We start from the raw sequence: 19,976 nt of genomic DNA on the forward strand, positions 1-19,976 counted from the left end.
GCAAAATGCAAAAAAGTTACAAATTGCCATGAGAGTGTGTTAACTGCTTATTAACAGAACTGGCTCACAAGAATCATTAGTTTTGGAAATTGGACTGAATCGTCTACATTGTATGGTGGTCTCACACATGCATAGAGCACTTCTTACAAGTCACACTTGAGTTTCCACGAAATGATTCAAATATAAATATAATGCATGTTCGTTCATGTAAGACAGGACATCCTTTACGCATGCAAGCAGGGGGAAAGCGTGAAAACAAAACTAAAGCCTACAAACAGCAGAACTTTCTCCATCCATTGTACAAACCACATGAAGACAATACTAAAGAACTGCTGTCAGCAGCTTTGAGTTTTCTGTTGCAAAGTTCCAAAAGCATGCATGACCTTTCATGTTTTCATTTTGGAAAACCTTGCCAAACTAACATAGCTGGATGACTTGACATCATCAAAATGTGTCATCATGCCCAATTGTTTGTGAAGCAAAGTCTTGGTATCTGTGGAGAAATAAGAAGAAAATGGGGAACACGTTTAAAGTGACGAGCTCTATCCATGCTTACATTGCAAAGCCTGTTAAACGATGCTGTCTTTCCCCTTCAGGTTCAATCAAGTGTAACTTGACATTGCCAAAATCTGATAAAATGCATTACGTTATAAGATTTAATCATTCAACACCGGCAATGTGCTGGATTTATCTGGGCTAAGATTTTTTAAATCAGCCCATTTGGCAGCGGGAGAGCTACGTGATTATGAGAAACGAGGCCTGGGTCGAGGCCTTGTCTGGCTCACACACGCTCTTTCATGACAAAGCAGATCTCAAGATAATCAAGTAAATGTGTCCTGTTGAACGTGTCCTGTTACTCAATTGAAAAGAAAATTAAGTTGAGGCCCTACTCTTATGCAGCAATCCTTGGAAATATAGCAGTGAATGCATTGAATGTTTATTTGGAAAAAAAAAAATTTGATTTAATTTCGGCACATGTTATTGGTAAATTCAACATTTTTTGCACTTGCCAAAGGCAGCACTCTTTAGTGGATTCACCACACAACCCCAATATCATGTTCCTGAATATACTGCCTTCAGATGTGTCCTCTGGAGGACCAGTGTTTTACTGGCCATGAAAAAGTCCGCCCACAGAATGACATAATGCTCCCTGCTGATTCCAGAAGCTTTCATTCCAGTTTCCTCCGCACTAACAGGGGAGAGACCCCCGATCATGTTCTGTCAAACGCCCACCTTCTACAAACACTCACACGCAAACACACCCAGACACTCCCCAAAACAGCCGTTCCCACACAGCCACATGGTGCACAGACGGACCAGGAACCCAACTTTCTCAAGCATATCACACAAATGTTTTGAGACTAAAAATACACGACACAGGGCATAGCGGGTCACTTCCGGCATTTCAACCCAAAAAAAGGTAGTAAAAGAAACAATCAAGCGTGAACAATAAGTGTCATGATATCCCATACAACAAAAACATTATATGCGTCAAAATGATCAATTTTTCTTTTATGCCAAAAATCTGGATATTTTAAGATCATGTTCCATGAAGATATTTTGTAAATTTCCTACTGTAAATATATCAAAACTTAATTTTTGATAAGTAATACACATTGCTAAGAATTTGGACAACTTTAAATGTGATTTTCTCAGTATTTTTTATTTTTTTGTAACCTCAGATTCCAGATTTTCAAATAGTTAAGTCTCGGCCAAATATTGTCCTCCTAACAAACCCATACATCAAGGGAAAGCTTATTTATTCTTAGGTGTCAATTTTTTTAAATATTTGCATGTTTTATTACATACATTTCTTGTATATTTTGTACAAAATATATAAAAAAAAAATTATATATTTTTGCCTCATTTTGTAATACATTGGCATTTGAAGGTTTAAATTAAATATATTTTCCACTGACACAATATATTTAACGTGTTTTTCCCAGAACAAAAATATACATTGGCAGTCAAAAGTTTGGAATAATTCAGATTTTTTTATGTTTTTGAAAGAAGCTCTGCTCACCAAGGCTGCATTTGGTGAAAAATACAGTAAAAATATTATTACAATTCAAAAGAAATATATTCTATTTGAATATATTTTAAAACGTAATTTATTCCTATGATGAAAAAGCTCATTTTAGAACAGCCATTAACCCAGTCAGACATTTATAATATTACAAAAGATTTCTGTTTCAAAAAACTGTTCTGCTTCAAATAAACTTTTTTTTTAAATGTTCTATTCATCAAATAATCCTGAAAAGAAACTGTATTGTTTTTAGGAATTGAGCACCAGTATCATCAACATAAGAATGATTTCTGAAGGATCATGTGACACTGAAGACTGCAGTAATGCTCCTGAAAACCCAGCTTTGATCACAGAAATAAATTACATTTTAAAATATATTCACACAGAAAACAGTTATTTTAAATTATAATAACATTTCACAATATTAGTGTTTTTACTGTATTTTTGATCAAATAAATCCAGCCTTGGTAAGGATAAACTTCTTTCAAAAACATAAAAAGTCTTAATTATTCAACGTTTCTGACTGTGTATATTTTTCCTCAATATATTAATGACACTGACATTCAGATCCTGTGGTCTGAATCAGAAAAGCAAAATTAGCCATAAAATAGATGTTTTATAGCATGAGAATAAAAGGAAACATCCCCCGTGGCTAATCACAGGACGTCACATGCTAGTGTGGCTCTGGGAACAGTTGGGCTGCTGTCCTGCTGGAGGGGAGTTCGATTCTCTGCAGCAGATATTCTCCAGCTCACTTCCTGGAGCAGCGCTGAAGGCCAACATTCCCCGGGACTGCCGTTTTACATGCAGCTGAAATTAAAACCATCATGTACATGGACTGACTGATCTTTCTCAGCTGCAGAGTTGTTTAAATCAAAGCTTGCTTAGTTATCCCGGATGGTACGTGATTCATGTGAGTTTGGGGATTAGATCTCTGTAGAGGCCAAAGTTCAAGCTAAACATTATGGTGAGATGGGGAAAAAGCTGCACTATTTTATGTACTGGCAGCAAATGGACCTTGCTTTAAAATATATAGCCTATCAATATATATGATTTATATGTATATCTTGCTTTAGATATCGCTCTACAGCAAAAATCATTAATATTGCAAGAAATATGAAGTTTCTATGTCAGAGACCTCAAAAGCCTGCTAAAACAAGAGTTTGTGCAGCATGTCAACTTGTTAGCAGTCTGAAAGTTTTGTTTTTCTGTGTCTGGCAAAGGCATGTTATTTGCTGTTGGGTTAAAGTGGAGATAATGCAATCATAGCGGGGGCTTTTTTGCCCTTTCCTTCTGAATCCCGGGTGAAGTTCAATCACATGATATATAAAAAGGCTCATGAAGACAATCTTTGTTTAGCTTTCTCTTGCACGGTCCTCCTACTAAATACAGCCTTATAAAGTAGCTTAGTTTTATTTTAGCAATGTATCATTATATAAAAAACAATACATACATATAAATTGATTAACTTGAAATTGATTAAAATTGAAATGAAATAACTGAGGAATAAGTTAAAATTCAATCTTTTAAACAACAGTTCAATAAACAGGAGTTCCTTACATTTTAGCCACAAAATTCTAAGTTACTATGTGTTTGTTAGTAAAAAAAAATGCGCAAAATGAGCAACATAGCAGCAATTTCATTCCAGGGTGAATTAGAGGTTATAATTGGTTGAGTGAATGATTCAGTGATTCTTTCATAAAGACAGCCTCTTGATACTTGTTACTGAATGAATCAGCAATTTTGAACAAATTGGTTAAATGAATGATTCAACAACTTACTTGTGACTACTGGCATAACAGTGTAACTGCAGAAAGAGAGCTTAAAAAAATCCCCAAACACAATGTCAGCCAGCTAGTAATGCTACCCTGGTGACATCCCCATCAGAAACAGCAAATATTCAAAACATAAAATGTTGGCCTATTGAAACAAAGCATGCAAAATAGCATTCGACAATGCCCCAGACGGCTCATAAACACACACAGATGCAAAAGCACCTGTAAAGTATCTGTTCTCTCATTATTTTGTGCTGTGAGGTTTACAGTCTTTGAGAGAGAGAGGTCTGCGGGTCGTGCCCCTGGGGTCATGCTCTTTAGCTGCTTCTAAATGTCTGGCTTGTTATTTTGAACATTTTATGGGAGATCAGGGGTTTCCCCTGTAATGTTTCATTATAACGGTCCTCGTTTTGAGGAATTCTGCTTTACCAAGAACAGGCACTTGTGAAGTGTTTTTCCTTTTCGGCTGACATCACAAATCTTTCTTACTTTTCACCTCCTACCCTCTAAGCGCCTGGCTTCTTCCTGGTATGTAACACCCAAACATTTGTGTCAGATGTGATCAGCGCTACTGCATTTGTCCTTTTCTCTGGTAAACTTTTCTCTGGCATCACAGCAAGCAGAGCGATGTAGTACAGTAACCTGTTTCCTGATCCAGATGCTGATTCAGAATAAATGCAATCACACATCTTATCAAATTTTTACAGTTTTCATCACATAAATGTGTGTGATGGTAATGCATTTCCTAAGTTCGCATATCCCAGTTCGGAAACTACTTTTCCTCAAAATGATGGTTGACTCTTCCAGTATTGTAAGCACACACACAAAAAAACCTGTATTTTCAGGAATTGTTTAAAATTTTGTAGTCTTATATTTACCAGGATAATCACTATAAATGTAGATTACTGCAGTATTATGTTGCAAGGCTTAAAATGTTTTGAGGCTGCTCTGTGAAATCTCATTCATTGTAAGAGGCCTTAGTCATATTGTTTTTATTAAATCTGACAGTGTGTAATGAGTGTTCAGTCCATCAGTCTTTCTTTGAAAGCAACGTCTGATTTATATTAAAGAAAACTACGTTTTGAAGTGATTTTTAGCATAAACGTACGTTTTTTTATTTGTCTACTTGACAGTTCTGTTTATGTTGTTATAGTTTTAAGAATTGTGTTACATTTAATTAAAATGTGTCTTATCCGTTGAGGAAAAACTGTGAAATGCATGAATAGTTCGTACAAAGACGTGCAAAACATCAGCAGATCTCTGAACTTAAGTGAACAATGATAGTCTTCCATTCTCAGAAGTGTTACTTCCTGTGCATTGTTTCTTTTCTTTTTTTAAGTCGTCAGTGTTTGTGGTTTAAATGTACAAGAAGCGGCTCTATATGAAACTTAACCCACTTCAAAGACAAGCTTTAAATTCAGGTGCACTTTTACACCAAAACCTTTAGGTAACCGTTATATGAAGGTATAATATCATTCCTAATATTACTTTTTTTTCTTCTGTAAAACAAAACTGTTAATCCATACAATGAAAGTCAATGGGGTCTAATGTTATTGTTTTTCCATTGAATGGACAAAAACAGTTAAAAATTCTTCTTTAAAACATACTTTTGTTTATGTTCCATATAAGAAGGTCATACCAGTTTGAAGGGATAGTAAATTATGATTTTCATTTTAAAGTGAACTATCCATTTAACTAAACTGGATAACTAAACCTATGAGCGCTTACATTTTTTTGAGTGAAAGACATGATTTTCCCAAGTAGTCACTTGTAGATCAAAGTTGGAGATGTTTTTGAACCTAAGGAAGCTAAGTATGCGCACATGGGATGGAAACTTGAACAGTGCACCAGTGAGGGACGTGCCAGCCTCCGGTTCACTTGCCCAAACAACCAACAGTACTTTTCCAGAATTTGACAGCCGCTGGCACAAAGCAGATGACGGGAGATGTTTTTCCCAGTTATCAAGAATGTTTAAAAGTACCCTGGAACCCAAAGTACTTCCTGCAATCATGTCACAATAGCAAAAAACGAGCCTTATCACAACCATTTATGAGAAACCTTCCAGATCGCATGGTAGCCATTGATCATATTCAGTGTGAATATTTTCACAGTAGCTTGTTGAGTAGTTGTTTAAAATTGGAGGCTGACCAAAGCGGTAATTATATCTATTATGATCATTTAAACTGAACTGCACATTCTGTGCCAGTTCTCAGACAAGTAAGTGGTTTGCCAAATCGCATCGAAGTCACTATGACATGATCTATGACCAGCCTGCTCTTGAACTCCTCATTGGGTACCATCAACTCCAAATTTGTCTACAACCGTCTTCTACAATAATTATGAGTCAGAGCATTTCCTTTGAAAGGACTGGGGCTTGTCTGCATGTAATGGAATGCATTCAGCAATCTGAAGTCTCCAAGTATGGAAGAAGACAGTTCAAAGCAAGGTCTTCTGGGAGATTTGAAGCCCTTGCCAGTAAGTGCTCTGGATTTATATCTGTGGAGATGTTCTTCATGCCAGTGAGAGGGGAGTGGCAGATGGCTAACTTAAGCTTGACCATTCATCTCCTAATGACCCTATTTTTGGTCCACTTTATTAAATTAGACAAAAAGGGCTGAAATGAAACTACAGTCTGCCATATTAGATGCTCAGGATAAAAACTAATCACTTGATGAAGTGAAACATGTTTAATGAGTCTGCGCTGAAGGAATAGTGGACCGTAAAATGAAAACTCAGTTGTAATTTACTCACCTTCATGTTGTTTCAGTGTGGAGCATATTAGAAGATAGTTTTTGTCCATACAATGAAAAGTAAATGGGGTCCAAAACAATGACTTTCATTATATTTCATGATATGTTTCTATATATATTTGTTTGAGCAGTGAGTAAATGATGAGATTTTCATTTTGGGGAGAAATAGAGTATATCTTTAAATTCACAGACTGCAGGGAGCACAAACCGTTCTGCTGTTATGAATCTGTTAAGCATTCAATGAATCCATTATTTATCCCAGACAGTGCAGGCGTTTTGTACATAAAGCACACACAGAAGGAATGCATTCCTATCAAAGACTGGAGATAAACTGGACACAGTGTTTATCCATGGAAAAAAAATCTCAGGATTCACAGACTGAACTTTATCATATGCAATCTATTAGTCTACAATATCATAAAATATTAGCAATATTATTAAATATATAAAAAATAACTAAATTTTGGGATATTTAAGGCATTTGTTAGTCAGTGCCATTTATTAACATAATAATATAAAATAATTCCTTATGCAATTTTATGTATTTAATCAAGAAAACACTACTGCAAGCAATCTTATAATAATTATAATCATAATCTCCAATGACTCAGCATTTAACAGACATAGGAAATACATGGGAAATGACTCAATAATTTACAAATATCACAGAGCTTTTTATAACATAGTACAACCCGAATTCCGGAAAAGTTGGGACGTTTTTTAAATTTTAATAAAATGAAAACTAAAGGAATTTCAAATCACATGAGCCAATATTTTATTCACAATAGAACATAGATAACATAGCAAATGTTTAAACTGAGAAATTTTACACTTTTATCCACTTAATTAGCTCATTTAAAATTTAATGCCTGCTACAGGTCTCAAAAAAGTTGGCACGGGGGCAACAAATGGCTAAAAAAGCAAGCAGTTTTGAAAAGATTCAGCTGGGAGAACATCTAGTGATTAATTAAGTTAATTGATATCAGGTCTGTAACATGATTAGCTATAAAAGCTTTGTCTTAGAGAAGCAGAGTCTCTAAGAAGTAAAGATGGGCAGAGGCTCTCCAATCTGTGAAAGACTGCGTAAAAAAATTGTGGAAAACTTTAAAAACAATGTTCCTCAACGTCAAATTGCAAAGGCTTTGCAAATCTCATCATCTACAGTGCATAACATCATCAAAAGATTCAGAGAAACTGGAGAAATCTCTGTGCGTAAGGGACAAGGCCGGAGACCTTTATTGGATGCCCGTGGTCTTCGGGCTCTCAGACGACACCGCATCACTCATCGGCATGATTGTGTCAATGACATTACTAAATGGGCCCAGGAATACTTTCAGAAACCACTGTCGGTAAACACAATCCGCCGTGCCATCAGCAGATGCCAACTAAAGCTCTATCATGCAAAAAGGAAGCCATATGTGAACATGGTCCAGAAGCGCCGTCGTGTCCTGTGGGCCAAGGCTCATTTAAAATGGACTATTTCAAAGTGGAATAGTGTTTTATGGTCAGACGAGTCCAAATTTGACATTCTTGTTGGAAATCACGGACGCCGTGTCCTCCGGGCTAAAGAGGAGGGAGACCTTCCAGCATGTTATCAGCGTTCAGTTCAAAAGCCAGCATCTCTGATGGTATGGGGGTGCATAAGTGCATACGGTATGGGCAGCTTGCATGTTTTGGAAGGCTCTGTGAATGCTGAAAGGTATATAAAGGTTTTAGAGCAACATATGCTTCCCTCCAAACAATGTCTATTTCAGGGAAGGCCTTGTTTATTTCAGCAGGACAATGCAAAACCACATACTGCAGCTATAACAACAGCATGGCTTCGTCGTAGAAGAGTCCGGGTGCTAACCTGGCCTGCCTGCAGTCCAGATCTTTCACCTATAGAGAACATTTGGGGCATCATTAAACGAAAAATACGTCAAAGACGACCACGAACTCTTCAGCAGCTGGACAGCAGCAACTTTTCCGGAATTCGGGTTGTACACAGGCCTTAGACATGCATGTGAATATGTATGTATCTGATGTCCCACGCATCCATATGCAGATTACACGCATGCTGACTGAAAACAGATTAATTTCCTTTAATGTCTCAAACCAAAAACACCTGCACACTCATCTCCTTTAGGAATTTACACAGCTTTAATGTCACCACTGCTATAACCACATCTGGGTCTCTGGAGCAGTGCAGACAGACATGCACAAACTAACTATTAACCACTAGGGTGCTGATCTGTAGTTCCTCGGAGCATCTAAAAAAAAAGTAAGTGAATGACAGGATCTAAAATAAAACCACCAAAGAGTATCAGCGTACTCCGTTGGTAATGTAGTATTATGCTTATCATAGGACCATATATGCATAAACCAGTATTTTGAAAGGTGGTAGCCAGGGTCTGGACCAGAGTTAGACGATCAGTTCACCCCAAAAATAAAAATGTAGGCCTACTCACCCTCAGACATTTCCAGATGTAGATGAGTTTGTTTCTTAATGGGAATGGATTTGGAGAATTTTAGCATTAGTTCACTTGCTCACCAATGGATTCACTGCAGTGAATGGGTGCCGTCAGAATGAGAGTCCAAACATGACAATAATCCCCGAATCTAACATTTAACATCTTTTGAAGTGAAAAGCTGCTTGCTTTTGAACTTTAACTTTTAACTTTAACCTTCTGGCCAAAATATCAGTCCATAATAACACTTCCTCCAACAAAATGTCCATCCCCTGTTGTCCTCTCACATCAAAATCCACCAACATATTTGTTTAAAACCATTTTCTGGCTTTCTCTTGTAAAAGGTGCTTGATCTGCGCATATTTGTCTCCTGATTCAGACGAGACAACATTTTTTCAGTGGAGAAAGCAATACAAATAAATGACTCATATTTTACCCAGAAGCAAAGGTCAGAAGTTAAAAACGTCTTGATGGATTTGACTCTTACAAACACACTTTTACTTCAGAAAAAGACATGAATTGATGGACTGGAGTGGTGTGGATTGCTTGTGGATTATTGTGATGTTTTAATCAGCTGTTTGGACTCTCATTCTGACGGCACCCATTCACTGCAGAGGATCCATTGGTGAACAAGTGACGTAACGCTACATTTATTTAAATCTGTTATGATGAAGAAACACACTTTTCTACATCTTGGATGGCCTGAGGGTGGTAAATTGTCAGCCAATTTTAATTATTGGGTAAACTGTTCCTGTAAGTGCATGATGAAGCGACACTGTGATGATCCTGCAGTTTATGTGAGTCAGTGTGAACCTCTAACTGCAGCTGCATCTACAACTCAATTCCTTAAGGCGGGTCACGAGCCTCCATCACATGCATTCCTAAGAAACTGCACTCAAGGAGATATGAGCTGTCTTCGTTTGGTTAAACTAATAGGGAGGGAACACTGATTTAATAGCCTAACATTAATTAAAGCTTTACATTAAAGGTGTTTTAAAAGTTGCCAATATGCAGCTTTGTGGACAACAGCCAAAATGTTGATTTATATTTTGAGGTGCCATTAGGAAATTTGTGTTTTTGTTTAGATGGCTCGTATTCATTTCAATAGTACTGATGGTTTTGTACTGTATAGTGACACCTACGAGATTCTTCCAGATCTACCGGGTAGCACGGGGTAGCAACTGCCACCCTAAGAAAAAAAGATGTGCCACCCCAGAATTATCACAGATCAAAATATATATGTGAGCAATGTTTCATGTGCTATTTTTCATCTACGGCAAAGACAGTGTAATGCAAGATAATGACAAAAACACTCTTTTGAACTGTGCATGATGGTTGCACACAAATGCAGCGTAGCTCAGCTTCATTAACAAATGTGTTCTCTTATGAATCGGTTCTTTTTGAGTCAAAACCACAAAGCTAGGCCCAGTGCACTAAAGAATTGTTTTTACATTTGTTTGTGAATCAGATAATTACTGCTTTTCAGGTAAGTCCTCTGAGAAATCTACTCCAGTCTAGATAGGTCTGAGATTCATCACATAATTGTTTGGTGATCTGATTCTCCGACCGCTCGATCCAATTTCATCATAGATATAAGGCATAACAATAACATGAAATCAAAAAGAATGCCGATCATGGAAAGTAGTAGCAGAGTTAGGTAAGAATCTAGTCGTCTTGCAGTTTTCTCAAATGCTAATATAACTGATTTTAGTTGGCACTCACTTAATTCAGTTTTCAAAACAAAGACACATTTCTCAAAAAGTTTAACAATGAGTAAGTTAAACATAAGGTTGCAAAACTGATCACACCAATCAGAATCTCTGCATCCTAACAACAGAGAGAGCTGAGCCAATCATCTACAGGGGTTTTATACTTACACATACAGTATAATTACTGTACAATTACATTAAATAATGGATATTTCACTATTCTATATCTACAACAAAATGTAGCACATGTTGTACACCAAGCGTGTGACTGTCAAATTTTATTTGTAACCATTTATAATGTGTAATGCATTTTTGCAGAAGTGAGAAATGACTGCCTAAATATATAGCTAGTCTTGTGTCAGGAGATCAAGACACTGCTATAGTACTGTATACTGTAATGAAAGAGAATGCTAAATTTACTTTTTTATTTTATTTTTTATACTGTACTGTATTGTAGCACATGCCAAGTTTATACAGTTCTTTGGTATTTGTACTTCCAGTGCTTTTCATCTGCAGGAAGATTACCTACTGTAAGATTTACAGTAGTAAAATGATTTTTGTTTCCCCCAAAGTTCATTGCTGAATTATACATCTGTATCTGTAATTTAATTGATGTGTGCTGTAATAGACATTGAGCCATAAAAATAATTGCTGAATCCTAGTAAGAGTTTTTTTGTTAGCGTTATTGATCTCAATGTTCACTAGGCAGGGGATTCATCATCTGTGTATTTGAATTGTAAGCATTTTTCAACTGCTTTCACACAAAATCTTTACTTGTCACACAAGTTCTGAAAGCTGACACTCAAACAGCAGAACCACAGACCAAATCTGCAAAACTATACGCTAAATCTCTGCCTTTGACTTAGCAAAACACAACACAATTCTTTATGTAACACACAAAAATCTAACAGGAATTAATATTATGGCAAAGGTGTTTGCAAATGTTTGCTTTTGAGATGTGTTTGTGATATTTTGAGTGCAGTGCTTCATTTTGCAAGAGATGTGAGGCATTTTGTATGTGCAATTTTTGGATTTATGTGTAAAGTTTTGAAAAAAAGTTAAAAAAAAAATGTGTGTAAGCAGTTGAAAAAAACCCTGTTCTTACAGATTTGGAAGTCCTTTATGGAATTTCTGGAAGAGGATGATTGAATTTAACATTTTGGACTTATGCTCTAATGGGTGTGGTACTGTAGATTATATAGCGTCTTGCAGGGTGCAATAACTCACTTTTTTTCTATAATTGGGTAATCATTGGTATTGGCATTTTATTTTAAGTATTTGACTTTAATGTATGTGTATGTAGATGTTTATTATGTGTATTGGTACATAAGTATGTATGGATATTGTATGTTTCTGTGTATATATGCACTTATACATATAGGCATTTATCATAACTGTTTTGGTGTTGTTGTTTTTTTCATTACACATTTACTTTATTTATTTGTTACTTATTTGCTGGCATGGGGTGGGGGCTGTTCTGTAAAACGTGAAAAGCTTTAAATAAAATATATATAAAAATAAAGAAAATCTAATAGCCTAGATTCAGTGCTTTTATAATACTGTATTTATTTCTAATGTTAGGAAATTATTTTCTAGAACGGCCCCTGACTTCTTCAGTAGGAGACTGATGTGACTGGAGTCTTTATCTCATGTGAGAGTAAGTCTTCAATGATTTTTCTCAGAAGTCATATTTTATATCTTCATACAACATAGCCAGTTGCTCTTAATGTAAGACTAAAAGTGCGTTGTAACATTTTATATGCACATACACTTTGCAAGCATGTGCTGCGCAAAAAAAAAATGCGTTAAAGTAATGTTCTCTACGTCTACGAGAAGATAAATAACAAAAACTTTTGTTCAGATTAACAGACCGCAGCCTGCCAAACTGGATATAACACACCGGATTAATAATAGGCTATATTATAATGTATGTATGGTCTTTGGAATACAGAGCGACATGCACCGAATAAACAACGCGCACAGATTCGCGCTCAGAATTTTGATATCATCATCATACATTTGACCGAAAACAGGCGAAATACGACACAATAAAAAAAAACGTACCCAAAAGCGTTGCTAGTGTGAAATGAACGACTCCAGAAAGCATCTTCCCGGTTCGCTGTCAGAGCCTTAGACGAGGCTCCTGTCCTTGTAAGAGCAGACGCTCAACTGAGCAGCAGCTCGACTCTCTGGAGACAGCACTCGAGTCAGATACTCTCAGAGGTAGACACAGGACACTTCATCCGCAAAGTCTACAGATCTCACACCTTTTGCCTGAACTACAACTTGACTGACTTTAAAAAGCGTATTTGAAAGCGAGGAGAGCGGTGAGGGAGGGTTTAGCTGGGCATCTGAGGGAGGACTCCCTCTCTCTCTCATTCACAGTCAAGTAGCTGTACTAGCAGAGTTTTAGGCAGAATTAATAATTATATATAGATTATCTAATCTAATCTAACTGGTCTAAATTGGTCATTAGCTGGTTTAAACTGCTCATTAACAGGTCTAAAATGGTCACTAGCTGGTCCAACCAGGTAATTAGCTGGTCTGAGGTGTTCATTAGCTCATCTAAACTGGTCATTTAGCAGGTCTAAACTGTTTTAACCTTTATAGGTCTAAACAAGTCTCTAGCCAGTCTAAAATAGTCATAATCTATCTCAGATGGTAATTTGCTGTCCAATCTGATCATTAATTGGTCCAACCTGTTAATAAGCTGGTCTAAGGTGGTCAGTAGCTAGTCCTAACTATCTTTACCTTGGCTGGTCTAAACTAGTCATTAGTTGGTCTAAACTGCTCACTTAGGTCTAAACTAGTCACTATAGCCACCCTAAATTAGTCATGAGATGTCACAGATTGTAATTTGCTGGTCTAATAATCATCTGGTTTTATTGTTCCTTAGCTGGTCTGAGATGGTCATTAGCGGGTCTAAAATGATCATCAACTGGTCTGTTAGTCTTCAGCTGTCTAAGCTGCTCATCGGCTAGTCTTAACTAGCAATTAGCTGGTCCAAGATGGCCAATAGCTGGTTGAAGCTGGTCCAAACAGATTTATTCTCACATGTTCTTTGTACAGAATAACATTTCTATTAATTGTCCACTGAATTATGTTATCTGTAGAGTATCGTTGTTTCCTTCCACATGCACGAGTTTTATGAGTCAGAGAGCATTGACTCTTTTTCTACACATGAAATATGAAAGCAAATAGACATATGGTATATTTTCTGAATGTGTTCTGTATGCAGCTCGTGGTATTTTTAAAGAGTACATGTATCTGCTTATTAGTAAAAATCAACTATAGATCACAACTGGAAGTTATTACAAGCACTGGATGATGGTTTAAAGTGGGTAAGCAAATACATTAATACTTACATATTCAAGTGTAGCTTGATGCTAATTGTACTTCTAATTATATTTTAGGATGTAGCATTTTCTTATAAGCATTATAGATAGTTGTGTTTCTGGTGTAGAACCTCGTTTGTGAGCGCAATGCGACAAACCAAGGCAAATTGCCAACGGTGCTTTCACACCGAATGCAAAATGATTGTTCACCTTCTGCTAATTCACACGTGTATGCTAGGTGGCGCTGACCAACAATGCATTTTTCCTTAGATATGTATCTTGTAAATGGATTTAACATCAACCGCTGCTCAATATACAACATTAAGTTTAACGTAAACAAAGATTGGTTCTACACTAGAAACACAAGCTACCTATAATGCTTACAAGAATAGGCTAGGCCTACATCCTAAAATATAATTAGAAGTACAATTAGCATCAAGATAATAACCAGGCTGGACCAGCTTATGCAGGCTGAATCAGCTTAGACCAGCCTCGACCACATATTGACCATCTAAGACCAGATAATTGCTAGTTTAGACTAGCCGATGACCAGCTTAGACAGCTGAAGACCAGCAAACCAACCTAATGACCATCTCAGACCAGCTAATGAACAATCTGAAACCAGGTAATGATAAGACAAGCAAATCACTTTGCGAACTGCAAAGATTCGTTGGACTGGTTGTATTTTTTTCTTCTTCTGCATTTTCGGTACGCGAATGTTTGCGGTCTATGTGGAAGCATCCATAGAAATCTATTGTTTTATTCCAGCACGTCATTGCGTCTGATATTAGTTTCGCTTTTACACGCTCCGTGTGGAAAGGCCTTAATGTGGTCATTAACTGGTCTAAACTAGTAATTAACTTGTCCAAGATGGTCAATAGCTGGTTCAGGCTGGTCTAAGGTGGTCATTAGCCAGTCTAAACTTATTATTATCTGGCCCAAGATGGTCATCGGTTTGTCTTGTCATTGGCTGGTCCAGCTTGGTCATTGGCTGGTCTAAAGTGGTCATTAGCTCTTCTGTTGTTGTGTCTATTTAACTTAATTTCTATTTTCATAAATGCTGTTTTTACATTGCAAATGCCAACAGTGCTCGATACCATCTCAAACCTTCAAAGCAAAACTGAAATCTCACTAGTCATCAGTTATTTTGAGTTCCTGACAATAATGTGGCCATAAGTCTGCTTCGTATACACTACCTGCTCTTCATCAGAGACTAAAGCAGCACCGAGGGGGTTCTGGAGAATTCTTCCTGCAATAATCACATTTAAAGATGGCAAGCAGTCACGTAAAAAATGAAACGTCCAAATTGTCAGTGAGCGAGAGGCCATCAGTTGTATAGTCCCCTCGAGTCCTGTGTATCTCCGAAAAAGAATGTAATCTCTAGAGAAACAGATAGTTTACATTATTCCAGCTTCCTCTGTTTTCTAGCTCCTCTCAGAATCCTGTTTCAGGAAAACACTGATTAGTGTTTTTAGTCTGTGCCGTTCTTTAATCAATTTCCTCCACCACACCCATCTGCAGGCCTGTCTTTGAACGAGCAGACACGGCCTGTTACAGAAGAGACCGTACACATCCGATGCATGTAAGACATACCCCACCAACAGCTTATGGGTATGGATATCCCAAACAAATCCCCCTCCCCCTGACTGAAGGAAATGAGGCAGCTTTGACTGACAAATATTTAGCCAATAGGTCAGATTATAACCAAACAATGTTTTTGCTTTATTAGGGCATTTTAAATCACAACATAATGATTTGTAAAGAAAATGAATTAAATTCTATAATGATATAATTGTTTAGAGATAATAAAAAGCCTTATTAAAATCCTTCCTAAAATTGTTAACAAATGGCCCAAAAATAAATAAATATCAATAATAACACAGATTTAACAATAATAACCAATATTATTAACACACACACACACACAAACTTTCAGAATTTCTTTTATGGCTGGTCTGTTTATTTTGGACACAGCATGATCTTGATTAGTTACCCTGTTACCAAAGGAAAGCTTTTAAGATGTGATTTGCTTTTCAGCAGAAAGCCGTACATGAGCCATTATTTCAGAAGATGCCTGTCAGATTGGTTTAAAATAATAAATTCGCCTTAATGTGGCGGAAAAGATGTTTGATGGAGGACAAGGAGTCCTCTTATACAACAACATAATCTGATTTCTCGTGTCCAGGACAGTCAGATGTCTGTTCTTCAGGCCTATGTTCTGTTCTTCTCCATTTTCAAAAATAAACCATTGCAGATCTCTAATAATTAGAGGTGTAACAGTACACATATTTGTTCTGAAAATTGTAAGTTCCAACAGCAGCGCAGAGTGTGATCACCTCCTCTTTTTTGCTTGTGTTAACATGAAATAAACATGAATGAACATCTCACCCCTCACGTAATCGCTCAAGTTATAGATCAGAGCAGAAGCTGAAGTAGATTTCTATCCTTAAAATAGTTTTTATAATAATTGAATTAATTTATAAAAGAGCAATTTGTTCAGTAAACCATTGTTCAATTAAAATAAATACATAAATTATATATATATATATATATATATATATATATATATATATATATATATTTGTGTGTGTGTGTGTGTGTGTGTTTAGGTTATACAAACTACAAAAATAAAAATTGATATCCCTTTTAACTATTAATGCTCATTTTGCACTAGCTCGGCAAAGCATGTCCATGTCTCCTCGCATTATGTAGTCACGTGGAAAGGTCACTTTTTTGCTAGCGTAAGAAATCTTTTAGGTTTCAAAAGATTTAAATGTCAAGAATACGCACATGAATGGACCATTTTAAACAATAAACTGAAACTAAGACATGTAAATATGTGTAAATAAACAATCCCCCTTCTCCATACTTGTATACACTGTCAGTTCTTCTGTCTACATCACTACGAAAGAGTATTCGTAGAAACAGCAATTTGGACCTTCAACCCATTGATCCCTGTTGAAGTGACGTGACGTGACATTCAGCCAAGTATGGTGACCCATACTCAGGATTTGTGCTCTGCATTTAACCCATCCGAAGTGCACACACACAGAGCAGTGAACACACACACACACACACTGTGAGCACACACCCGGAGCAGTGGGCAGCCATTTATGCTGCGGCGCCCGGGGAGCAGTTGGGGGTTCGATGCCTTGCTCAAGGGCACCTAAGTCGTGGTATTGAAGGTGGAGAGAGAACTGTACATGCACTCCCCCCACCTACAATTCCTGCCGGCCCGGGACTCGAACTCACAACCTTTCGATTGGGAGTCCAACTCTCTAACCATTAGGCCACGACTTCCCTGTAGACACGAAGTCTACACTGTGGAGAAAAGACCTGGGATGTTTTCCTCAAAAACCTTAATTTCTTTTCAACTGAAGATAGAAAGAACACAAGGAATGCTGGGAAACAAACAAACCTGATGGAACCTTTTCTCCTGATTTGTGGCATTATGGCACTCATATATAGTTTAATGAATGTGTTTCCCCTCCTGCCCAGTTGGATGACTGAGTGTCTCTGTGGTTTACTCCGTCCACACCCACTCATTTATTAGGCAACATCAGCAATGCTTTGGAAATGTTGCATTCTTACTCCCACATAACTCATTTTGGTAAACAGTATAATGAATACTTAAACACAGTCAGATGCGCTGTCACACTAAGTGGCGGCTTTTTGACGGTTAATTAGGAAATCACTGACTGACTACATTACGCCAAATTATCAAGCTCTTGTTGTTTGCCAAAGGACCTTGGAATGATTCTGAAAAAAATCTGGAAACTTGCTGGACACAATGATACGGGTTATTAATGAAGTGCCCTTCACCCCAGTTTCATGCCTGTTTGTTTTTGTGCAACTGTTTTGGCTTGGGATGGATCTGTGTGAACTTTCTTAGTGGAATTCTGCGTATGCCAATGTTTTTTTGTTTTTTTTTCCCTTCCTCCCCAATCACACAGTTGTTTGCAACTTGTGACCACAAATCCTGCAGACTCCAGCATTAAGAGATATTGGAACATTGCAGGTTCATTACGAAGTCACTTAATTTATTTATTTATTCAATCAAATGTATTTAATATGATGATTTGAATTAACAAAGTAATGCATATTTATTACAATACAGATATCTGAGAATATAAGAGAATCTAATAAGAAAAAAATTGTCAGAATGTATTACTATGTGATATTGTCACAATAAACTAATTACTAAATTTGTTTAATATGAATTTATTAATAATAATAATAATAATAATAATAATAATAATAAAATGGTTAAATAGTCAATTTAATCTCCAATTTTTAGTTGTTAATTATTTACATGATTAATATTAATATTATAATTAATATTATACAATTATAAATATTAGTTTATTCTTATTCTTATTGCATTCTCCATATTCTAAGGCTTAAATTAAATTAAATAACATTTTGTTGTAGTGCCTTTAATTCATAATTTAAATTGTGATTTGTGATTGAAATTTAATATTTACTTTAATATTATTGATCTATTGATTTATTATTTGTCATCTGGACATGTTAGTTTGAGACGAGCCAATACAAACAGATGAGAGCTTTCTGCTCTTTAATCTATATGGTCATGTTCACTGATTGGCAGACACAGGATAGCCCTTTACTGATCTGCTTGTTTGACAGCTCTCAGCAGGTACCCAAGCAATCAACACCAATTTAAAGGTTCTCAATGACTGCTCAGTGATCATGTTTAGGAGTGTGAGAGTCCATATGTCTGGTATGATTTTGAAGAGGACTGTGATAATGTAACAAGAGCTGAAGAAAAACCAGCTACCTATTCCACCAGGACGCTTGAGTTCAAATGTCAAACGTCTAGCCATAAGAAAGAAAGAACGAGACTGCTATGGTGATACTCTCATTGAGATTCACCCTCTTCGCTGTAATCTAATGCCCACTTTGGTCTCTATCCACAACTACAGTGTCTTCATGGAGGGTCTATCATGCCTGGAACCCAGTGCGTCTGATCAAAGCACTGCACTGCGATAAAAATTCTTCACAGCGGGACGTCTTATGTTTTTTATGACAAGCATTCGGCATGTTGTTACATCACATCTGGGAGACCATGTGGCCTCACTTACTCACTTGACAGGACCGATCACTGGCTCAGGTTAGAGCCAGACCACCAGGCAGTGACTTCTGCTCTCTCTCGTGACCTTGCTTGAACATCACCTGGTCTGGATTAATGGTAAACAGGCCTGTGTGAGCTGCATGGTCCCCAATGTGGGTCTTTTCTCAAAGCAAGTCTTGAGCAGAGGGGGTCCTATTGTTATATGCTTCCTGCACGTCTTCTGTAGAGGGAAGAGGAAGGGAGGTTACGGCACGGTTTGGCAGCCACTTGCAGGCTCAAAGAACATTTCAATGGATATAATCTAGGTTTGTTTCATCAGCACCTTGAAATTTCGGCAGCAGAAAGCTGTTACATGTCATTTCCTTGCTACAGGAAAGGCATTGGCTAAACTGTTACTCAAAACATACGATATTATGGTCTGTGACATGACTTTTGCTTTCTTTTCTGTTTATTTATACAAAAAAATGCATTATAAATGTACTTGAACATGTTTTTCATTTCTAAAATTCATTTTGATATGCAATCAGGCATGTAATACACCAGCTAGCAAGCAATATTCTTGGAACTTTGGCTAATGTTCTGCCAAGGTTCCCTCAAAATTCTAAAGGAACATACTTCCATTTATTTTTGTAGAACATTTGTTCAGAGTTATCTGGTCTCTAATAATGTTCTCAAAATGCTAGCCCAAAAATTGTATTTAGAAATAGTTTTTATAAACGGTTTCATTTCTGAAACGTTTTAGTTGGACTAAAATGTTCCAAGTTTCAACATATCTAGAACAATCAAAAGTAACATTCTCATAATGTTGGCATGTTCCCTTAACATAACATTAATAACCAATA

At 36.8% G+C, this 19,976-nt stretch overlaps 1 protein-coding gene across 1 annotated transcript in view; it reads right to left on the minus strand.

Moving 5' to 3' along the window:
• LOC132127844 (integrin alpha-1-like) overlaps positions 1-12,954 on the minus strand; it is a 41,504-nt gene extending 28,550 nt beyond the window's left edge. Inside the window, exon 1 of the mRNA XM_059540011.1 lies at positions 12,772-12,954. Coding sequence (XP_059395994.1) covers positions 12,772-12,814 — 43 coding nt within the window. The 5' untranslated portion in view covers positions 12,815-12,954. The remainder of the gene's footprint in view (positions 1-12,771) is intronic.
• Positions 12,955-19,976: the final 7,022 nt, after the last annotated feature.

Source organism: Carassius carassius, chromosome 45 (genome assembly GCF_963082965.1).
Source record: "Carassius carassius chromosome 45, fCarCar2.1, whole genome shotgun sequence".
Classification (NCBI taxonomy): Eukaryota; Metazoa; Chordata; class Actinopteri; order Cypriniformes; family Cyprinidae; genus Carassius; species Carassius carassius.